The sequence below is a fragment of the Hydra vulgaris genome, chromosome 06 (genome assembly GCF_038396675.1).
Source record: "Hydra vulgaris chromosome 06, alternate assembly HydraT2T_AEP".
Classification (NCBI taxonomy): Eukaryota; Metazoa; Cnidaria; class Hydrozoa; order Anthoathecata; family Hydridae; genus Hydra; species Hydra vulgaris.
The window spans coordinates 41,562,327-41,586,579 of record NC_088925.1 but is presented as its reverse complement, the minus strand read 5'-3'; the positions used below and the strand labels follow the sequence as shown (position 1 = coordinate 41,586,579).

Sequence of the window (24,253 nt, the reverse complement as noted above, 5' to 3'; positions counted from 1 at the left end):
CCAAAGCGAGTAGGATCTCTTTAAACATTGTTAATTATGATTAAAGCCTCTTTTGATTAGGTTATAGCATTATTTTATTGTTACATCAAAATTAAAAAGGTTCTGTCTATGTTATGATTTATTTCGTACATATTGTTTGCATAGGTTTAAGAATTATTTTTTAAGGCACATTTTTCCTGTGAATAATGATTTGGTATCGCTTTGTATTATATTCCTTATAAATCAACCAATTAGGTACCAACTATTTCAGTAAATTTTCTTCAATTTAAAAATTGCATTGATTGAATCAGCGGAAATAAGGCCTAGTATTAGTACCACGTCATTGTAACAAATTTTATTTTCCCCTCTAAAAAAGATTTTCGATTTTCATTCATAGTTCTTAATTTGTGGGCAATGACTCCAACTTAAAGTTTTTTTTAAAAAGAAAAAGTTAAAAATAGCTGTTGTCAAAAGTCTATAAAACAGAAAAGTAAATGAAAAACTTGAAGAAATTTTTTTAATTTTCTAAAAAAATTTTTGATGTATTTTGCATTTAAAAAAAAAAAGAATAAACCTTATCATTACATATATTATAACTTATTAAATATATCTAAATACAATTATGTTATTGGGATTAGATGCTTATGTAAAAATACAACTTAATTCTTGATATTCAATATATTATCACTAGTATTCGATATTTAAACTTTAGGCGGAACTTGTTACATAAAAATAATTTGAAAAATAATTTACTTCTTCCTTAAACTCGCTATATAAAGTTTGATTGTTTTTATTTTTATACGGAATCGTCAATCTCATTTTGAAGATGGTAAGAAACTATTTAAATTAAAATTAATTTAAAATAAAACTGCATTTAATTTTGGTTAATTTATTTATATGTTATATTATAATAAATATTTATATAAACACAAGATAAGAAATTTGTAACAGTTAATTAATAATTCTGCTTAATCAGTATTTTTTGTGACATTTACAAGTGTTAGTAAAGTATTTACAAGTGTCGGTAAAGTATTTACAAGTGTTGGTAAAGTATTTCAAAGAACAAAAATTTTATCTTAAACATGTTGAAGATAAAATTTTTACTATGCATTGTAAAAAATATACTTATATACATTTTTTTACAACATCTGATTTGTCTATGTACAGCTTGCAAGATAATGCGTGCAGGAATGATACAATACATGCATTCGCACCACAATAAATGCATTAACACATTGTAATATGTTGTATCTTTGCAACATACTATGAAGGATTGAGCCCAGTAAAACTGGTAATTTTGGTAATGGATAAGCTAATTTATTTACCGGTAAATTTTTACTACAGCGATCAACAACATCATGGAGCATCATATTGACCATATAGGCACGCTTGATCTTCGGATAGATTGGTTGCAATACTAATAGCTTACCAGTGAATTTACTGGTGAATACATCAAGTAACCATTTACCGAGCTCAACCCTGATACTATACATTTCGTATTTACATGTATTTTATTTCACATTTGCGTAGTATAAGATACACACATAGTTGTTCTTTTTTTGTTACTTTTCAAATAAAAATTATTAATAGAATTGTTTTTCATATAGATGGAGATTCTACTTGCATTCTTACTTTGCGTGGTTGCAAATGCTCAAGGTATTACATTACTTATACTTAAAATTTAAAGAAAAAAAAAAGGCAAAAAAATGTCAAAATTTTTGTGTTTTTATATTATATCATATAAGAGTGTTTAGCAAAAAATGGCAACGTTCTGAGCTTGGAACAAATTTAGATTGAAAAATTAAAGTCTAGGAAGGCCTCAACCGTCCAATAGGTTTTCCAAACAAAAATTGTTTGCATTAACTAAGACTAAAGAAAAATTTATTGAGGAAATTAGTAAGGTTTATGAAAAAAAAAAAAAAATTACGAGGTTTTCTGTTTTTTTTTCTTTTCTTAACATGCTCATATGAGCACATTTATATGATTATATAATCATAAAACTTTTATTACAGACTAAGGATAAAAAATGGGCATAATTTTGAGTTTATAAGGTTTAATCTATATATAACGAGCAAGGTTCCAAAATATATACACATGTTTTTGAATTTTGTTATTTGATAATTTAATATTTAAAAACCACATAAATCACTAAATTTTTGTATTAATAGCTTATAATAATCATAAAATTATAAAGTAAATACATTCCCTTAATAATTTTATGATTATTATAAGCTAATAAAAGCAATTTAAATAACTTACTGAAAACATTAGGCACCCGAATTCGCCCGGTTATTCCTAATGTCAAGGTACCCAGTTGATTATCTTTGCTTCAATATTTGGACTTAACAACACTACGGCACTGATAAAAATTGGCTTATAGTTTTAAATAATATTTTTCCAAAGTCTATCATTTATTTACAATATCATTTATTTAATATTTTGACACATTTGCATTAAAGTTTAAACTGTTGAAGATTATTTAGTAACTTTACGATTAACTTTAAAGAAATTTTTATTACCTATTTCTACTTAAGAAGAGAAAGAAATTTCTTTCCCTTAGGTCTCTTAGAGGTAAACATTTCTTCTTAAGAAGAAGAGGTAAATATTTATTCTTAAGAAGAAGAGTTAAATCCTTCTTCTTAAGAAGAAGAGTTAAACCCTTCTTCTTAAGAGGAAGAGGCATAAGAGCTTTTTTTTTTTTTTAATCTAAAGTCTAGATTTGATAGAGCATCCCCATAAGAAATTGGCTAGCGATATTTTACCGTAGGAGGAAGTTCCATGTCAAAACTTAATAAAATATTAAATTTTAAAAAGTTCAACTTAAAAAAAAATTGAGTTTATCAAAAAAATAATTAAAGGTATATTATTTCTGGTTAAAACTTTTTCCCATTTAGTAGTGACATTATCGTCATTTTCCCGCGTACCCCGGGAAAGAGTAGAAAATAATTAAAGTTTTACTAGTAAGACATTATTATTATTTTTATTATTTTTTTATTTTTTGCAGATTTAGAACTCCTTTAATATTAAAAAGTAATAATCAAATTGACACATTCTTATTTACATCCCTTATATGCTTCATCGAGTTAATAACAAACCAGTCAAATTGATCATGTGTAATATTTGGTTGGCGTTCTTTCGGAGTAAAATTTTAAACTTTTAATAAAATGCAGACCCAAATGTCATAACTTTTGATACTAATACAAATACTAACTATATCGTTCCAGGTCTTTATCAACTATTCGAAATCATATTTTGAATCATCCTAAAGAACGCTAACCGTTATCTTTAACCTCAGACACCTTAAAATATTTTTTAACTAAAAACGTTTTTTTTTTAACCTTAAAAACCTCAAAAACATGTAAAATATGTTTTTTGAAACAACATTAAAATTTACGCAAGCAAACTTTATTATTAAAATATTTGAACGAATAAAGATTATAAGCGTGCAATATTTAGTACTGTCGCAATAACAATATTACTAAAGCAGTCTTAAATTTGCATGTTTGTACCTTTTTAAATGCATGGTCTTAATTTACTTGCAGACATGCAGAGCATGGTCTTAATTTACTTGTAAGTTACTTGATGTATGTTTCTGATCTGTTTGAAGTTTTAGTGTGGTGTGTCTAACCATGACTACAACCACAAAATAGAGACTTCACCTTAATTTCCAGTTTTCCATCAGGTTATGTTAATCTTAATGTATATTCAAAAGCTCTTGAATAAAGTACTGCTTAAAAAAGCAGTTTAGAAGTCAAACCAGGTTCAGCATTAACACGATCACTCTGCTACTAGTATCATCTAATCTAGTACAACCTGCCCCATGTCTTCCGCAATAGCAATGATGATAATACGTTACAGTTTTGTTACAATTTTTCTGCTATTTTTTGGTTTTGTTACAAATGTACTTTTCATACTACATGACACTTTTACGCAATATGTACTATCAAACTTCTGTTATTTTTATGACAAAATTTTTACGTATGGAGATTCAACTGTATAAGGTGTGAAAACGCTTGATATTTTGTAAATAGATAAATATAAGAAAAATATATTCGATACAAATAATATTTATAAATAAATATAAGAAAAGTGCATTTGATTCAAATAATATTTATATGCTATATATATACTTTTTCTCAACAATCGATTTCTAAATGTAACTTAGGTATAAAACGTTTTTAAAAAATGACATATATTAGTGTTTTTTAGTGTAATTTTTTCAACATTCTTAATCAGCATAAAATTCTCTACCATAATCAATAATGATAATAATAACAATAATAATAATTATTATAATAACAATAATAATTCTAATAAAAAGTGGGTAGAACCTGTAGTAGCGTACAAAGCAACACTTAAGACAATTTTTAGTTAGGTATTTTATTTACGCTTTATATACTAATTTATATAATATTTTATTTTTAATGTCCAAAAGTTTCGCCTCAATTGGTTAAATTTAACGTGTAATGTGGCAATTGAGACGTAACGTTACGTCTCAATTGCCACACTTATGTTTCAATTGTAACCAATTGAGGCGTAACCTAAAGAAAGAATGTTTTAATGATTTAATAAAAAAATGTCACTTATTTGCGAATTGAAACTTTATTTATTTTTCGTAACTAAGTAACGCAATTGAGACGAAACTCTAGTGGATTTAAAACAAAATAAAACAATATAATTAGTAATATCAATCGTAAACAAAAATTTGTTGCGTTTTAATATTTTTTTAGATATATGTCTCAAATGTTTTAAAATTGTTATCAATTTTAAATCATTTGAGACATAACTTAAAAATGTTACGGGGCTTGCTGTCTTGAAGGATTTTGGTTGAGTAAAGACTAGACATGATGTGTCAATAAAAAAATTATTCTTAGGCAGATGTTAACTGCATTCAACTACTGTCTTGTAGAAAGCCTCCCAAGGAAAGACTTTAGGAGTAAGCAGAAAAGTCATATTGACCTCGCATTTCTTTTTCATCTATTAGTCTGGCGTAAATGTAAACCTGTGTTAGATTTTATTCTGTCTAGAATAATTAATATTGGATCTTCTCATTAATTTTTGCATGGGCCTCTTTGATAGTGGCTATGCAACTATCAGATTTTCTCTAAATCTGTTGTAGCTTTCTGAGAGCTGTAAAATATCAGAGTATTACCAGGGCAATCTTGTCCATGGATGTTGTCCCTGTTAGTGTGCATAAGAAGCCCTTAGTTATGACTTTTGGTTAATTAGCAGGACTGAGTTGACTGCATAGCTCATTACTTAGAGTGCCATGCAACATTTATGATCCAGTCAAAGTCCCTAATAATCTAAAATGTTTTAAGTACCTAAAAATATTAAACATAAAAAACAACTATCATTACCTTATTGAAAATCTTTTTTCTACAAATATTTGTGGTCTTCAAAGTTGCATTTTTTAAATTGAATTTTGCCTCTTGCAAGATTCACCAGACTTACTAGCTCTCTGGCTATTATTCTTTTATTTTCAAAGACTCCAATAATCACATGCTAAACCTGAGTATATACTTCTATATACTTGTGTACTTATGTGTCAGTTTTAAATTCTCTGAAAATTCTCTTATGTCCTTTTGTTAAGCACCCTTATCCTTAGTAATAATCACTTTTTGTTAATTATTTTTCTTCTTCTTAAGACTGCACTTTTTTCAACGCTGCTTATGATTAAATTGATTTAGCTATTTCTCTTTATACTGCAGCCAATATTATTGTTATTAGTGACTTTTACATATATCACATAAAATGGCTGAGTACTAGTACCATGTTAAAGCTCAAAGCTTTTGTATTTTTCCAGTCTATCATTTAGATGGTTAAATTTTTGATTTGTTTTTTATACAACCATAATCACTTTCTTTACTTCCTAATTTATTTCTTTTCTTTAATCCTAGTCAAGACTCAGTTTCTCCTCGTTTTCCTTTGGGGGGTTCAGACCTTGCTATGACATCACTAAAACTTTTATCTTGTACTTCTTCCATAGGTTCATCCTATCATTGCACTTCTTACTACTGCTTTATGGCTGACTGGTTTTTACTGTGGTTTTAAAGTATATTTTTTCTCCCAAATTATAATTGTGCCTCTTAAATATTCCTGGATTCAGGCATGAAAGATTTTAACACTTATTGTCAGTTTTCAGTCAAACCTCACTCATTCTATTTGGAAACTAAATATACATAGTGCCTAACTGACCTATGAAACCAATCTATGTAACATTTTTAAATATTTTTTTAAACTTTATAAATATATAAAGTATATATATTAATTTCTATCCATATGTCTTAGTTGATGTATTTACATTAATTCACATCTAGCCCTATGTCAGTTTATGTATGCACATTTGTTATAAAATTCTCTATAATAATCAATCATAAAGATTAGGGGTAGAAGAGTAAATTAGTGCCTAAATAATTGACAGTAGGCAAAATTTAGTTAATAAACAGAGTTCACTATTTTTTAGAACATCTTATATGTGATTTAAGCACATCAATTGAAAAAGGAAACCTTGTAGCAATTATTCCAGAACTGAATAAAGAATATTTAGTTTCATTTCAAGTTAGACCTACTTTGTTTTTACCCGGTTGGCATAGTGTTGTTCACTTCACTATTGGTGAAAATGCTAATAAATATGGAGATCGAGTACCTGGTGTCTGGTTTCATGAGGATGGTAAAGGAGGCCTTCATATTGCAGCTCCAATTAATGGTGATCTAAACCGTTATTTTAATACAAACCCAATTCCATTGAATCAATGGTCTCAAGTTGAAATAGCCCAAACTATAAAACAAAATACATATGAACTTATTGAATATATATACACAATAAAAATTAATGGTCAAGTTGTTTTTACTGAAAAAAATCAGCAGCCACAAGTTTTCAAAAATGTTAAAGTTTATACATCAGACCCATGGTATGAAGCTCAAAATGGACAAATCAAAAATTTATACATTCTGAACAAAATTTCTAGTGAGTAACTTAACTATGATTTTACTGAGTATTTTTACCTTTGTTCTGAGTATATGATTTAACAACTGCATTTTTGTTTATTAGATATAGTTTCTACCTCTCTGCCTCCTATTATTTTAGTTCCAAAAGGTAGTTGCATGTTTATATTTGATACTTTACTAATTGTTTTCTGTTAGTACTTTATAATTATTTTTATAATTATTTTTAAGTTCTTTAATTATTAAACTCATTTATTACTGTTTTTTTTTTTTTGTAGAACTTATCAATCAAAAACAAGAATTTGCATTAACTAAAGGTTCTTTAATTGGTGTTTTAAATGTTTTAAGAAAAGAGTATGTTGTTTCTTTTAATGTAAAGCCTATTAGTTACTCTAAGGGATGGAAGAGTGTCCTTCATTTAACATTGGATAAAGACTACGGAACTTACGGAGACAGAAACCCTGGAGTTTGGTTTCATGAAGATGGTTCAGGAAAACTTAGCATTTTTGCTGCAATCAGTGGTAATGTTAATTACTATGTTGAAACAGCTCCACTACCATTGGGTCAATGGTCTCATATTAAAATATGCCAAATTATGTTGGATGGTAAGTATTGGTTTTCAGTTGATTTAAATGGAAATAATGTTCATAGAGTAGAAAATTCAGATGCCAGAGAATTCCAAAATATAAAAGTTTATGCATCTGATCTTTGGTATGCTGCACAACATGGTTTTATAAATAATCTTCTGATTATCAACGGAAAAGCTGGTAAGAACAATATTTTTATTTTATTTTTTATTATCTTTCATATTTCCTGTTTGTTTTTCTAAAAGTTTTTATTTTGTCAATTTTTATCTACACATATTAAAACTTATTTCTTTTTACATTGTAAAAAATACACTTTTTATCTATTTTTATCTATTTTTGTGAAATTTGTTTAGTTATTATGTATTATATTTCATATTTTTATTCATTTATTTACAATAACAAACATTTATAAAAATAAAGCATTGTTTAATAAAAATTATAACTTTAATTCTATTCCTGCCCAACCCCCTCAGTTAATGCTTATACTACTCCTTGCATGTTCTACCTATTTGTTAGTTAATACATGTCTTTTTACTTTTCATAAAAGTTGCTTTTCGAGGACTTTATTTTTTTATAGCACATATAGTGAAACTTTTTAGTCGTGGTAATGGCAAGAAAAACAATTCAGTTGCAAGTAAAATGTTAATCATTGTGTTAGCACCACAATAAAAATACTCTTTGGCAGATAAAAACTAAATTCAAAGAAAAAAAATTCTAAACTTCATTATGAATTGTTGTTAGAACAAGCACTCGGTTGTAGAAATTGCTTAAACAACCACATGTGTGAAACAGTTAAATTTATAAAAGCTGAGAAAGCTTTTTGCATAGCAAAAATGAATATCAAATCAAAGTATAAAAAACCATTTCTTCATTATATCTAATGTTTAATGCGGCTTAACTATGCCACATATAGAAAAATAATTGTTGTTCAATATTATATAATTACCAAAATCAATATTATATAATTAAATGAAATTTTGAATTGCAATTACACCTTGTTTTTAATTTTATATTTTTTTCATGTTGTAGAAAATATTCTTGGTAATTCCAACACTCTATTAGTAAAAGGAAAACTTATTGCAGAACTGCCAAAACTAGATAAAGAGTATTTAGTTTCGTTTGATGTCTTTCCAAAAAAATTTGTTGCTGGTTGGCATAGTGTTATTCATTTCTCTATTGGTTCTGATTTTGGTCATTATGGTGATCGTGTTCCCGGTATCTGGTTTCATGCTGATGGAAGAGGTGGTCTTTATATTTCCGCACCAATTAATGGTAACGTTGACAGAGTATTTACCACAAATCCAGTTGAATTAAATCAGTGGTCTAATGTTGAAATAAGTCAAATTTTGAGAAACTCAGTTTATGTATACACAATTCGATTAAATGGAGAAGTTGTCTTTTCTGAAAATAATAACCAAGTTCAAAGTTTTGATAATGTGAAAGTATATGCATCTGATCCTTGGTATGAAGTCCAAGATGGATTAATAAGAAACTTGTTTATTGTCAATGGTATTTCAAGTATGTTTTTAATTGTGTTTATTCTTTGTGTTCCACCTTTTTTTTTCGATTTTAAGGCTATGCTATTTTCTATACAATTTTTTGTTGACTGTTCAACTTTTTTAGATAATGGGTTGCAACCAGTTGTTATTTTACCTGCAGGTATATAAAATATATATTTTAATCTTTGATTTAATATTTTTTTAATGGAAAAAATTTTCTTAATTATTGTGCCTCAGTTATTTATTCTTTTTTAATGATAAAGCTGTTTTAATAGCACATATAGTGAAACTTTTTAGTCATGGTAAAGGCGAGAAAAACAATTCAGTTACGAGTAAAATGTTAATCATAGTTTATATATACATATATATATATATATATATATATATATATATATATATATATATATATATATATATATATATATACATATATATATATATATATATATATATATATATATATATATATATATATATATATATGTATATATATATATATTTATATATATATATATATATATATATATATATATATATATATATATATATATATATATATATATATATATATATATATATATATATATATAAATTAGTAAAAAACACTTATCTAACTTTTATCTTCTACTTTAAGTTTCACCATTGCTGGATCATCAGGAAGAGTTACTAAATCTCAATATATATATATATATATATATATATATATATATATATATATATATATATATATATATATATATATATATATATATATATATGTGTGTGTGTATGTATATATATATATATATTTATATTTATATATATATATATATATATATATATATATATATATATATATATATATATATATATATATATATATATATATGTATATATGTATATATATATTTATATATATATATACATATATATATATATATATATATATATATATATATATATACATATATATGTATATATATATATATATATATATATATATATATATATATATATATATATATATATATATATATATATATATATATATATATATACATACACACACAGCCTTCCTAAATCCACAAAAAATAAATTATACATGATTTTTTTACCTAAAAATTGTAAAATAAGATTTATGGTTTTTGTTTCTAAAGTTAATGAAAACAAAAACTAGCAAATTAAAAAAATGTTAATCAGTTTCTATAAAATGATATATAGCTATATTTTATTTTTATTTAGAATTTATCAACCATAGAAATGAGTTAATCATTACTCAAGGATCAATACTTGGAACACTCAATGTTTTGAAAAAGGAGTACACTGTGGATTTTAATGTTAAACCTAAAAGTTACACTAAGGGCTGGAAGAGTGTTCTTCATTTAACTCTGGGAAAAGATTATGGAGCCTATGGTGACAGGATTCCAGGTGTTTGGTTTCATGAAGACGGTTCAGGAAAACTTTCTATTTTTGCTGCAGTTAGTGGTAATAATAACTATTATGTTGAAACAATTCCACTTCCATTAAATCAATGGTCTCATATTAGAATTTCTCAATTTTTGCGTGGTGGTAAGTGCTGGTTTTCCGTTGATCTGAATGGCGTTAACATCCATAGAGTTGAAAATTCAGATGCTAGAGATTTTAAAAACATAAAAGTATATGCTTCTGATCCTTGGTATGCTCGCCAAGATGGCTCAATCTCTAATCTTCAAATTATCAATGGAAATACTCGTAAGCTTAAGTTTCTTCTTAGAACGGCATTATAGTTAATGTGATATTTTTAGAAAGATAGTCATTTTTTTATTTCTGTTATTTTGTTTATTTCTATTAAAAAGTACTTTTTTTTGTAGAATACCTTGTCGGCAGCATTTCTACTCCATTAATTAAAGGAAAACTTATTGCAGAACTGCCAAAACTAGATAAAGAGTATTTAGTTTCATTTGATGTTTGTCCAAAAAAATTTGTTGCTGGTTGGCATAGTGTTATTCATTTCTCTATTGGTTCTGATTTTGGTCGTTATGGTGATCGTGTTCCCGGTATCTGGTTTCATGCTGATGGAAGAGGTGGTCTTTATATTTCTGCACCAATTAATGGTAACGTTGACAGAGTATTTACCACAAATCCGATTGAATTAAATCAGTGGTCTAATGTTGAAATAAGTCAATTTTTGAGAAACTCAGTTTATGTATACACAATTCGATTAAATGGAGAAGTTGTCTTTTCTGAAAATAATAACCAAGTTCAAAGTTTTGATAATGTGAAAGTATATGCATCTGATCCTTGGTATGAAGTCCAAGATGGTTTAATAAGAAATTTATTTATTATCAATGGTATTTCAAGTATGTTTTTAATTGTGTTCATTCTTTGTGCTCAACCTTTTTTTTGATTTTGAGACTATGCTTTTTTCTATATGTTTTTTATAAGTTTGTTTACTGTTTAATTTTTTTTAGACAATGAATTGCAGCCAGTTATTATTTTGCCTGCAGGTATATAAAATAATATTTCAATTTTTTACTTTTTTAATGCATTTTTTGCGGTCATAATTATATTGTTTTAATTGATCCTTCTTTCTAAATGATAAAATTTGTTATTAGTCAATGTAGCTATGTTCACTAATAGTTTTGGTTAAGGTAGGCTGTTTTTATTTCAGATATAAAGAAAATTATTTTTCAAATTTAAATCTAAAATCTAATAGCCATACTTTTACTGCCGTTCCAGTTAAACTGATTAATCCATTTTTTGACAAATCACTCTGGATTCTGTTGTCCACAGTCGTTTCTCAATTAAACTCTTCTACAGCTTGTGATCCCGGCAAAAGTGTCTTATGAAATTGTTTCCAGAACCTTTTAATCTCTTTAATTTATTTTATATCAATCTAATTTATTTAATAAGTGTTTGACTTAATCTTTTTTTCCTGCCTGCTGGAAAGTGGCATTTGTGGGTCCGATTTTTAAAAAATCTGGTAAATATTTTGACCCCTCCAACAATTGTTTGATCAGTTTACTCTTTATTATTTGCAAGTTTTTTGATCATTTAATCAATAAGTTACTAACATCTGGGTTTTGGTCTTTTTGTTCTAGAGCTGACTTGCTAAATGATGTAACTAAAAGATTCTTTTATGCATTAGATGGAGGTGGCGAGGCAAGGACCATTGGTCTAGACATAGTTAAAGCTTTTGATAAAGTTTGGCATACTATTTTTTTATTCCCTTAGCTTGCTTTATATGGTTTATCTGGGAAAGTTTTCGAAACTATTAAACTTTTTTTTTTTAACCGCAGTATTAATGCTGTAAGCCCAACACTCTCCTCCTTTACAGTTCTGGGGTGCCTCAAAGCTCTATTATTGGTCCTGTGTTGTTTTTATCTACATTTATGATATTCCTGTTAAGCATACATCTAAAGTGGCCCTATTTACTAACAACATAATTTTATTTTCCTGTCATGACAAAAAGTCTTTCTGATTGGGTAGAACATCTTGAATCTGATTTCAGTTTGGGGCAGTGGATTTTTATACCAGCTAAACTTATTTTTTTACTGAAAACTGCAATACTGTGGATATTCCTATATTATTAGAAGGCAACTCTCTCACTGAGTCTTTTTCCTTACGCCTTCTGGTATTATTTTTCACTACTAACCTCTAATAGAAAACCATATATACAATTGATTGGGAAGTACAAATCTTATAATAGCTTCTGCATAGAGAACTGTTGTCTTATTTGCGCCGGTACTTCTAATGATGCTCTTTCTCTTCTATTTAAGGTCCAAAAACATAGTTGCTTTGTCTACCTGTTCTGTCTACCTAGCTTGAGTTACTCTCCCATTGATGTAAGGTTGCACCTCTTCCGTTTTTCTGCAAGTAGAATCATTGTCGCTGTCATCAACCAAAACCAAAGTTCCATTAACTAAAACTCTTTTGTGTTTGATTTGTCATTCAGCAAAGTCGCATTCTTTTACTGTATCTGTCCTTTCATGCTCTAAAAACGTTTATTCCTCAAGTTTTTTCCCCGACACCAATGCTCTGTTATTCTCTCATCATATTTTTCTAACTCATATAATTTTCAACATTTCAAGTCTTCTGCCAATTGTTTCCTTACTCTTTAACATTATTCTTTCCTTACTAACAACTCAATAGTGGTTGCTTTCAGCCTTGTTTGGAGTGAATTTATTAAAAAAAAAAAAGTAGCTTTGCAAAATGCAATATTTTTCTCATATTAATTTTTTTTTTTGCTTTATTTTAGTTTTGCATTTTGATTTTATTTATTTATTGTTACACATGTTTCTTACAATAAGTAAGACAATTAACTTATTATGTTAAGACCATAGATGACAGTTTTTTGTTTTTTAAATCTTTAAAGTTTACACATAATAATGTTAAAATGTATTATTTACACATACTAACATTAAGTTAAAATATTAAGGAAGTCTTATTTTGATTGGCACACAATATCAGTTCTCTTTATGTGTATGTATATGTGTAGCTCTTATGAAATCATCTCTTCCCTCAATCCCATACACTAACTTTACAACTCTTGGCACCTCTTTTACAATGGATTTAATAGATTGACCATAAATATGTAAGTTTTGCGCAATAATTGGTTTGTTTATAAACAATGAGCAATTTTTTTGCGCAATAATTGGTTTGTTAATAAACAAAACAAAAAAGTAATGGTTCACTGATCTATTTCCCAATTGATTAAATCATTTAGACTTTTTGCAACGATCATTGATATTCTCATACTCATGCTTTTCCTGTCTTTAATGTCCTTTTTTTTTTAATAAGATTAGACTTTTTTTTAGAAATCACATAAATGCTTGGTGAATTCTTGTGCTCTCAATGATGCTGAGCCCAAATATCACACTTAAAAAATTCCTTGTTGATGTTTTGAGTTAGTTAAAATAAATTTGTTTAAAATGGTGGTTTAAAATGACATTTTTCAACAAATATATGGAAGATGGCAAATCAAAACGCATAGTATTTATTTTGTTTTCCAAATGGTATCTAATTATGTGCGAAACAAAAAAGTATAGCTGGAATGTCTAAAAGAATTTTCTATGCTTTTTATTGTTTTCTTTGTTTTTACAATTAGAAGCTGGGAATATTTACAGCTTTTTAAGTGTGATTTTTTTTAAATGCCACGATAAATTACAATAAAAGCGTGAATATGATTACAATTGCTTTAATTATTTCAAGCTGCCTGCTGACATGCTACTCATCCTGACAATGATATTGTATTCTAACTTTTCTGCATTTTTTATTAAGGCTCTGAGATCCTCTGTTGTTAAATTCATTCTTTTGAATTTACCACCTATGTTCACTCTTCTTTTCTCATGAATGTCCGCTGTAATTTTTGCTCCCAAATATGAAATTTTTATATGTAAGCTGCTTTTTTTTACCTTTTTTGTTAATTTAGAGTCCAGATGGCTATCTTCTTCAAGTCTTCTTACTTTAACAATGATAAAATTGTCTACAATTTCACAACTTCTATGAAATTGTGTATTAATTGCTTCACTACTTTCACTTCAGAGGAATTTCATCCCAGTTTTCATTTTTGTCTCTAGCCTATTTATTTATTATTTATAGAAATGATATTTTTACAGGATATACACTTTCAGTTATAAAAACCTTTATAAACATGTGTCCTATTTATAAACTAAAACTTAAAACTGAAATTATTAATTTTTCGAAAATAAGAAAAAAGTATAAAAAGTATTAAAATTAGTAAAATGCTGCTTTAAAAAAAGTAGTTGTTTAGTTTTTTTTTAAATAATGTTAGTTCTGCTGTAATCTAATGTCTAAAGGTAACGCGTTAAAAAGTTTTGCTCCTGCAAAGTAAAAAGAGTTTTTGTCATTTTAAGTTTTATTTTCGGAAGTCTTAACAATATTCTTTGTCTGGTACATTTCTTATTTTAAATAGTTTCGAAGTGATCAGCAAAATTTTCATCAAGTTCATTATTTAAACACTTTTTTACAAATAAGTATGAGTCTCTTTTGGTGGTTTTCTCAATTTCCTTACGATTGTGATGGCTACCAATTATATCTTTTGGTCTTTGTCAAATGAACTTTGTGCGGCTTTGTGTGTTGTTGTAAAATTAAGATTGATATTGAAATTGTTTATTATTATTCGAACAATAATTTGTTTATAAATCTGGAAAGTTGCCTTTGCAGGAAGGAAGATCTTTAATTTACTCAACAATTTTAAATGGCTGCACGTTTTTCTCTAACTATCCTAAAAATGATTTTCTAAAGAAATCGTTGGATCCAATTTACCACCAAGGCATTTATATAATTTCACTAAGATAATTATTTCTTATTCTTAACTTAATCAAAGTTAAATCTTGTAACATTTTTTTGCAGATCTAAATAGCATTGCTTCCATTTTTCCCACATTCAGATTAATTATTAATTCATTATTATTAAAGTACTTTGCTATACTGTTTAATTATAATTTAAGACACTCTTGAGTAGTCTTGAGATATTTATGACTATAGTGTATGATATCTTCTGCATATAATATCATTTTTGCTGGCGTAAGACATTCAGGCAAATCAAACTCACTGATTTTTGTGAAAAAAGAATCTTCTAGAAAGGTATTAGTCCTGACAATGTTTTTTTGAGAATGTTTTTCAATATATGTTAATCTGCCACTTTCCAACAATAGTTTACCAAATAGCTATAAGACTGAAGTGTAATTACTGGAGCCATGCTTGAACACCTTACTGGCAGCAAATGGTATTAGCTTCTGTGCACCAATCTTCTGTTCTTTGTTTATAAAATCTTGACATGCTGATCCACGCTCAAAATCAAATGTGAGAATCTTAAACACCTGAGAAACTTGCTTTTATCTACATTGAGATGATGCAATGTGGATTAGCAGTCACTGGCTTAGTCGATAATCTAGAAATCAATAGATTCTTTTATTCCTTCCAAAGTAAAGGTATACAGAAGTGTCGAACTTTCCAATTGTTGCTGCTTAAATGGCTTTTTTCCAATTAACCAGTTGTAAACATTCAATCCTTCATAATGGGTCCTTGAACAGTTATGCAGTTGACCTTTAAATCATAAAGTTTGTGGCTGGCAGCTTCTATAGTGTCATCTATGCCTATTTTCACAATGCTGTTTGCTTATTTATTATTGCCTTAGTGACCATTTCAAGGGTCAGGTGTTATGTGTCTTAAAAATATGTGGCAGGACATTTTCTATAAGGAAAAATGTATGTATGATCTACAAGTCACCTTCTTTTTTGTCATGACCATTTTACTGAAAACACCTTTTTTATGTATGCTATTGCACTATATATTTTTACAAAAACTTCTGATCTGTAGATAGGAAGTGACAGGTACCCTGCTAAAAATGAGACTTTTTGAAATCCCGGCCCCGGCAAAATTATAAGATTTAGCAAGGGTTGATAGCTGGGGCTAGAAAAAATTCAAAATATATATTTTATATTATAATTTTATACTTGCATTTACAATCTGTTAAATACTGGCATAAATTTATATATTTTTAAACTCTTATTTGCTTCTAACAAGGTTGCAAGCAACTCCTAATAAGTTATGAGTTACTTTAAAATAGAAGATACGGTTAAAAAACTAGGTAATGGTTAACTGAAGACTTAAAAAGTTGTAGGTTGTATATAAAATACTAACATGAAGATGGCAAGAGTAATAAAGTTAGATTAGAAAAAAATGTCTTGTTGAACAATGTTTGTTAGAGAAGATTAAAGTGATTTAGGTACCAGCCTGTAGAGAGGTAGCAGCTTCAGGATTAAATGGTAAAGGTAGAGTTAAGAAAACTTAAAGAGAGTGCTTTACATGTTGTATGAATGAGCTTTAGTTAAAGAAAGAAAATACTCTAGATTGTTTACATATTAGAGAAACAGCATAAATAAGGAAGGCCCCAGGTATATTACATTAAACCTGTAAAATTTGTCTTGAATTTTTTTTAATTATATTTTGTTATTCTTTTATTCATACCTTCTAAAAATAAGACTGTTGCTTAAAATATGTTAATGTTGATAGTTCTGACTCTCAGTGAAAGTTAAATGTATTTAATTTGTATGTAAATTTTGTTAATTTACATCTAACTTTGTTGTGAGCTTTGTGAGATTTATAACTTTACATTTATTTTAGAAATGTGCCACATATCTGATTTATTTATATAGCATATTTGCTCATGTTTTTATTTTTTTCAGAAATGAGAATCAAAATCACTCGAACTGTTACTTGTGGTTCAATTGTCCAAATTTTACAAAACTAATAATAAAATAATTTTTGGGCTAAAAAATAAACATCGGTTGGTAGTTTAGGATTAGATACTGACATAATTAAAAAATGATTCTTTTAAGACATTTTGTGTGGTTTTAAAATGATATGAGTCGCAAAATCAATAAAATAAAATAACCAAATACGATTAAATATTAAATGTAAAAATAAAGAGAAATAGTCCTAAATTCACTTTACATGAAAATAAATAAGTAATAAAAATGAAAAAGTTATAAATAATAAAAAAAAAGTAATTAAGAAAAATTAAACCTTTAATATTTAAGTAGCCGCTTTTTCAGTTTTTTAAAAAACAATAAATTAACTTCAACAACTAGTTTAATGGGTTCTATATAAAGTTTCAAAATTCATTTAGACTTTTTCAACCAAAGAAACCAGTTAGCTATAAATCAGTCAGCTATAAACCATATAATATATAGCTATATTTCAGTCATATGTATACCATAGCTATAAAGCTGTCAACAATAAACCATAGAAACTAGTTAACTCACACACACACACACAAAATAAACAAACATGGTAAGTTGTAACCAAAAGTATTAAATTGAAGATATATCCTGATAGGTCTTGTTGTTTCATACATCTTTTTGTCAGTCATCTTTTCTGTCTCTGAAACATTCAAGTAAATTTAGGTAGTGGAATGACTTTAAATAAGGTATGAGGTTGACTGTTTTTTATGTTGATGATTTAACTTCTCCTCTTGAAACAAGTACTTCATTTTTGATACATTTAGTTTCATCTGCTGCATCTATAATAAAGTACTCTTACATTAGACTAACTTTTTATTTGTTTTTAAAATCAACTAGCTTTGGTATGTTCAAATTAATTCTTTTGCTTTTGTCATCAAACTGTTTGTAGTTATTCAACTCAGATGTATGGGTACCATAGACACCCAGTTATATAGTTAATAATAGTTGATAATAATAGTTGAACTTTTCTAATTGGTGCTAATTTGATTTTCTTTTTTTCTACGTAAGCAGATGAAATGTCCTAATTAGTAAGTTGAAGTTTAATTAGTAATATTCAGTTAAATTATATTAGGTAGATTCAGTTAACTTAAAATTTTGAGTAGTGTCAGATTTATAGAGTTATCTCTAATTTGTATCTGTTATGTGGCCAATATTTTGTTTCTTCTAACATATTGGTATCAGCAGTATTTTGCATTGATTCAAGTTTTTCAATAAAATAAAAAATAATCAAAATTTGCAAATTTTTTTTTTGCTTTTAGGTAATAGTTTTAGTTTCTAAAATTAATAAGTATATATATATATATATATGAATATTGAAATCAATAGTTATATTTTATTTCCTATTTAGATTATATCAGCCATAGAAATGAGTTAATCATTACTCAAGGTTCAATACTCGGAACACTTAATGTTTTGAAGAAGGAGTACACTGTGGATTTTAATCTTAAACCTAAAAGTTACACTAAGGGCTGGAAGAGTGTTCTTCATTTAACCTTGGGTAAAGATTTTGGAGCTTATGGGGACAGAAATCCAGGTGTTTGGTTTCATGAAGATGGCTCTGGAAAACTTTCAATTTTTGCTGCAGTAAATGGTAATAATAACTACTATGTTGAAACAGCTCCACTTCCATTACATCAATGGACTCATATTAAGATAAGTCAAAGTATGCATGATGGCAAGTATTGGTTTTCTGTTGATTTAAATGGAGCAAATATTCACAAAGTAGCTAATTCTGAGCCTAGAGACTTTACAAACATGGTTGTGTATGCATCTGATCTCTGGTATGCTGGCCAAGATGGCTCAATCTCTAATCTTCGAATTTTCAATGGAAATGCTCGTAAGAGTTCTGTTGAAATGATATTATAAGTAAAGATAAGAAATTACTTTTTAAAAAGTTAATGTTCTATTATTTTTATTACTTTAAGTATTTTTTTTTTTTGTAGAATACCTTGTTGGTATATCTACCCCATTAGTAAAAGGAAAACTTATTGCAGAACTACCAAAGCTAGATAGAGAGTATTTAGTTTCGTTTGATGTGTATCCAAATAAGTTTGTTGCTGGTTGGCATAGTGTTGTTCATTTCTCTGTTGGTTCTGATTTTGGTCATTATGGCGATCGTGTTCCCGGTATCTGGTTTCATGCTGATGGAAGAGGTGGTCTTTATATTTCCGCACCAATTAATGGTAACGTTGACAGAGTATTTACCACAAATCCGATTGAATTAAATCAGTGGTCTAATGTTGAAATAAGTCAAATTTTGAGAAACTCAGTTTATGTATACACAATTCGATTAAATGGAGAAGTTGTCTTTTCTGAAAATAATAACCAGGTTCAAACTTTTGATAATGTGAAAGTATATGCATCTGATCCTTGGTATGAAGTCCAAGATGGTTCAATAAGAAATCTGTTTGTTGTTAATGGAGCATCTAGTGAGTAAAGATCTTTTTTGTTTCAAGTAAACAGCAACTATAGTTATGTCATATTTTTTATTATAATACAAAAAAATTGTTTGAAATAAGTAATTACAGTACAATAGTAACATCAAATATTTGATAAGGAGTATCTAATTTACTTATAAATGTAATTTTTTATGACTGTTTTACACTAGGTAATGATCCGCATCTAAATGGTATTATTCTTCCAAGAGGTATTTTCTATTTATTCTACATATATATATGTATGTGTATATATATATATATATATATATATATATATATATATATATATATATATATATATATATATATATATATTATATATATATATATATATATATATATATATATATACATATATATATATATATATATATATATATTGCAGTTGGTAGTTTTTATATACAATGTACAATGTCTTGAGAACTTTTTTTTTTTTAGATTTTATTGACGATTCATCAGAAGTTGTGATTAAAAAAAACAACTTGGTTGCGACATTGGTGCTATTAAAGAGACAATACAGTGTTTCATTTGAACTTAAACCAACTTCATATCAAACAGGATGGCATAGCGTGCTTCATATGACTATCGGACAGGATTTAGCAAATTATGGTGATAGAATACCAGGTGTATGGTTCCACGAAGATGGATCAGGAAAGTTATTGATTACTTCTGCTATAAATGGAAACAAAAATTATTTCTTTACTACAACATCATCGTTGCCTTTAAACCAATGGTCAAAGATCGAAATATGTCAGCGACTTGATTATTCGGTCTATGTTTTCGAAGTGAGTCTAAATGGCAATATTATTTTTACTGTCAGAAATAATGATGCACGTGATTTCAAAAATGTCAAGGTGTACCTAGGTGATCAGTGGTATTCTGCTCAAGCTGGATCAGTTAAAAATTTAAAAATTGTCAATAAAGTTTAACTAAGTGTACTTGTAAACAGTAACTTTAATGTCGCTTTAGATAAATGTAACGTTGTTTAAGGTGTTTGTGACGAAAAAGTTAATACGACTAAAGAATTATTCATTATAAGAATATTGAAATAATTTAGCATCTTTTAACATTGATTTTTTATTTTCCCTGAAGCATTATTAATTAGATTTTAATTAGAAAATTATTAATTAAATATTTTTTTCAACCCTAAATAGTTTCCCCTAACTCATGTTTTTGCAGAAAAACACAAGTAAAATGTAAAAAGTAAAATTTTATTTATTCTTTTTTAAAATTTATTATATTTATAATATTTTTATTTTTTATAATTTATAATATGTTAATAGTTTAACTAATGTTAGCTAACTTAACAATAAGCTAAATCCCTAAATGTCGATATAAAGATTTTAAGAACTGTGATTTCAGCACATTTAAAATAATAAGGAACTCAAATAAATTTAATTTTTTAAGAAGATGTTACACAATTGGGCAGAATAGATTAAAAATCGGCAACACTAATTTAGAAAGTTATTTACTTTTTTTTAAATTATTACGTTCTTTACATTTCTGCACAATTTAATAGTAACGTTGACCGAGTTTTCATAACAATCCAATTAAATTAAACCATCACACAGTGGTGCAAAACCTTAAAAAGCTGGCCATAATTCAAAATTTTTCAAAACATAAAATTAATTTTTTATCTTTTTTTAATGAATTAAATTATCTTTATTAGTTTAATGAATTATATTATATAAAGCCTTATATTATCTAAAAATATATAGGTTTGTTATTTATGTTTATTAACAAGACCGCTACACGATTTAAAAGACGTCATTTTTGTACTAAATTTTCATTGAAAAAGTGCAGAAGTTTTAATTTCAATATTTTTTTCTTAAATAATTCATAAAATAATTTTTTTTTGTCAGCATATTTAAGTTATCTTAACTTCTACGACAAAAAGAGTTCACTTAATTATGAATTCACTGTTCGTTTAAAAGACATTCTTCTCAAGCTAATCTAACTAAATCATGATTAAGTTCTGGTTATGGTACACCATAAAAAAATTCAGCTGCGTATATTCATGCTTATGATAAAATTTTAGCTACTAACACGCAACCTTTTTTTTTGCTCTAATATTCTCAATGTTTATAAATCGTGTAAAATATAAATAAATGCGAAAAATTTAAAATTTTTTATTAATACCAATAATTTAGTCATGTTACTAGGTTAAAAAAATTTCTTTTTTTGTTTTGAATGATTTCATACGTTCTTATTTTTATGTGAATTTTTTGAAAAAGCCATTTTTTCATGTATTTTATTTATACCGCCCAAGGGGTAGAAACATTTTTTATTTTATTTTCCTATACTACAATATATTGATATATTGGTATATGACACTCTTAAAAAACTTCAGTTCAAATTGTTAAGTTTTTTAGTTTCATAACAATTTTAAAGTCAAGTACTTTTGATGCATTTGGCGGTTGTTAACAACAATTTTGTGAGTATTATTGGAATCGCTTTATTTATTTCCATAGAAACGAATTTTCTATTTTAATTAGTTCTACAAAAAAATATAACATGAATAAGATTATGGTGCTAGGACAAAAATATTATTTATAACTTTATATAAAAATAACATTTATCAAAGTAATAGTTTATTTAAAATTACTATATTAATTTATTAATATTATTCATAATAGTACTCAGGCAAATCAACATCACTATTTTTTAAGCCTTGTAATAATCCACTAAAAAAAGCTCTTTCTTCTTTGTCTGCATTTTTTTTCTTATTGATCTCTTCTTATTCGTCTGCGTTTTCTTCCTTATCGGTCTATTCTTCTTCGTCTGCCTCTTCTTTCATATCGGTCTCTTCTTCTTTATCACTCTCTTCTTCTTCAACCAAGTTTTTCTTTTTCCAAGTCACTTTGCCTGGTTAAATTTACTTTTAGGTATAACTTTTTTATTTTGTTTTGGTAAAGAGACATTTTTTCCTGATTTTTGTCTATTTTAAAGTCGAGAACTGATAACGCAATTGTTGGTTTTTGAATCGCTTTTTTTTTAAATAGAAACAAATTTTTTATTTTAACGAGATACACATGTTTTGTTTTGCAAACTTCCTCAGAAACCACTACAAAAAAGATACAAATAATGATTTTCTTTTGCTTTGCCTTTAATAAACTGTTTTTTTATTAGCTTATTTGGTTTTTAGAAATGTTAGTAAAATTGACTGGCTTAGAAATATTTGAACATATAAAAAAAAGATATAAATTCGACATGAAGCGTTATTGCTGAAAAATACAGAATAAAAAAAATAAATCTTATTATGGTCTTAATTCAATAAATAATTAACATTTCAAAATACGTCTTTTTACTTTCCTTAACCAATGCAAATTGGATATGATCAAATACAAACGTTGCAAACTTTGTTTCTTAAAGTGCGAGTTCATTTGATTGAAGGTATTTTAAATAACAAATCAATTATTGTTAGAAACAATGTTATTCATCCTTCATCCTTTATTTGTAGCAGTATTTTGGGTTTTCTTGACGATTCAAACAAAAAACACAAGAGGTTTTTTATTTTTATAAATTAATGCTTTTTATCAGTGTTGTAAACGACGTAAATATTCTCACCTCCGCATTTATTCCGCAGCAGAAGGCAGCTGCCTCTCGATCAATTTTTAGCGGCAAAATATTTTTTCTTCCGCCTCCAGTAGTTTCCGCCTTTCAATTGGCGGGCGCAGCCAGAGTTCTTATTTGGACACAAAATGTTTTTGAGGCCGACGCCAATAAAGAGGCGGAAGCCAATGGTGGCCACCTCCAGAAGAAATTTTGAAGGCAAAGCCATTTTGAGGCTGCCTCCAATGGCTTCTGCCTCCTAACTGGCTGCGGCCGTCAAATTGGAGGCGGAAATATTTGCCTTCCGCCGGCGAATCTAATGAAAAATATTTCCTCATTTGCTTTAAAGCAATTAAATATTAACTAGAAACAAATGTTGCATACTTGACATCAAGTTTCATTTTATATGATTGTTTGCAAAAGTTTTTAGAATTGAAAAAAATTCTAATTTTCTTTTTAAACTAATAAATCAAATAGAATAATTTAGTATTTTAAGTATACAAAACATGTCATATTAAATTTTCACTTCAAGGTAAAAAATCTCCCAATTTAATTTGAATTTAAAAAAAGGTTTCATAGGAGATTTTTTCTTAAAAGTTTATATAAAGAGAAAATAATAAATTAAATTAAATATTTCCCTATATATAAATTTTGTGCGAGCCATTATTTATAATTTCATGTAATATATATGTATATATATATATATATATACATATATATATATATATATATATATATATATATATATATATATATATATATATATATATATATATATATATATATATATATATATATATATATATGTATATATATATATATATATATATATATATATATATATATATATATATATATATATATATATATATATATATATATATATATATATATATATATATATATATATAATATATATTCTAAAAATGCGTTACCAAGTTATTGGAATTATTTCCGACAATAGTTTCCGGCTACACGCGTCCTTATTGTTCCTGTCCTCTACAAGTCAACATATTTTGTACA

General features: G+C 26.9%; 1 protein-coding gene across 1 annotated transcript; it reads left to right on the top strand.

Moving 5' to 3' along the window:
- Positions 1-705: 705 nt before the first annotated feature.
- Positions 706-20,745, top strand: LOC136081864 (uncharacterized). Its single transcript, XM_065800159.1, has 14 exons — positions 706-808; positions 1,587-1,635; positions 6,446-6,949; positions 7,034-7,078; positions 7,206-7,694; positions 8,544-9,032; positions 9,138-9,173; positions 10,235-10,723; positions 10,843-11,331; positions 11,443-11,478; positions 18,589-19,077; positions 19,184-19,669; positions 19,849-19,887; positions 20,117-20,745. Exons 1-14 carry the CDS (start codon positions 806-808, stop codon positions 20,605-20,607), a joined length of 4,134 nt encoding a protein of 1,377 aa, XP_065656231.1. The 5' UTR covers positions 706-805; the 3' UTR covers positions 20,608-20,745.
- The last annotated feature ends 3,508 nt before the right edge of the window (positions 20,746-24,253 follow it).

What these genes read in the sequence shown, in the direction of transcription:
- LOC136081864 (XM_065800159.1), top strand. An exon ending in CATTCTGAACAAAATTTCTA is followed by an intron (nt 6,950 to 7,033) that starts GTGAGTAACTTA and finishes TTTGTTTATTAG; the next exon opens with ATATAGTTTCTACCTCTCTG. An exon ending in AGTTGTTATTTTACCTGCAG is followed by an intron (nt 9,174 to 10,234) that starts GTATATAAAATA and finishes ATTTTTATTTAG; the next exon opens with AATTTATCAACCATAGAAAT.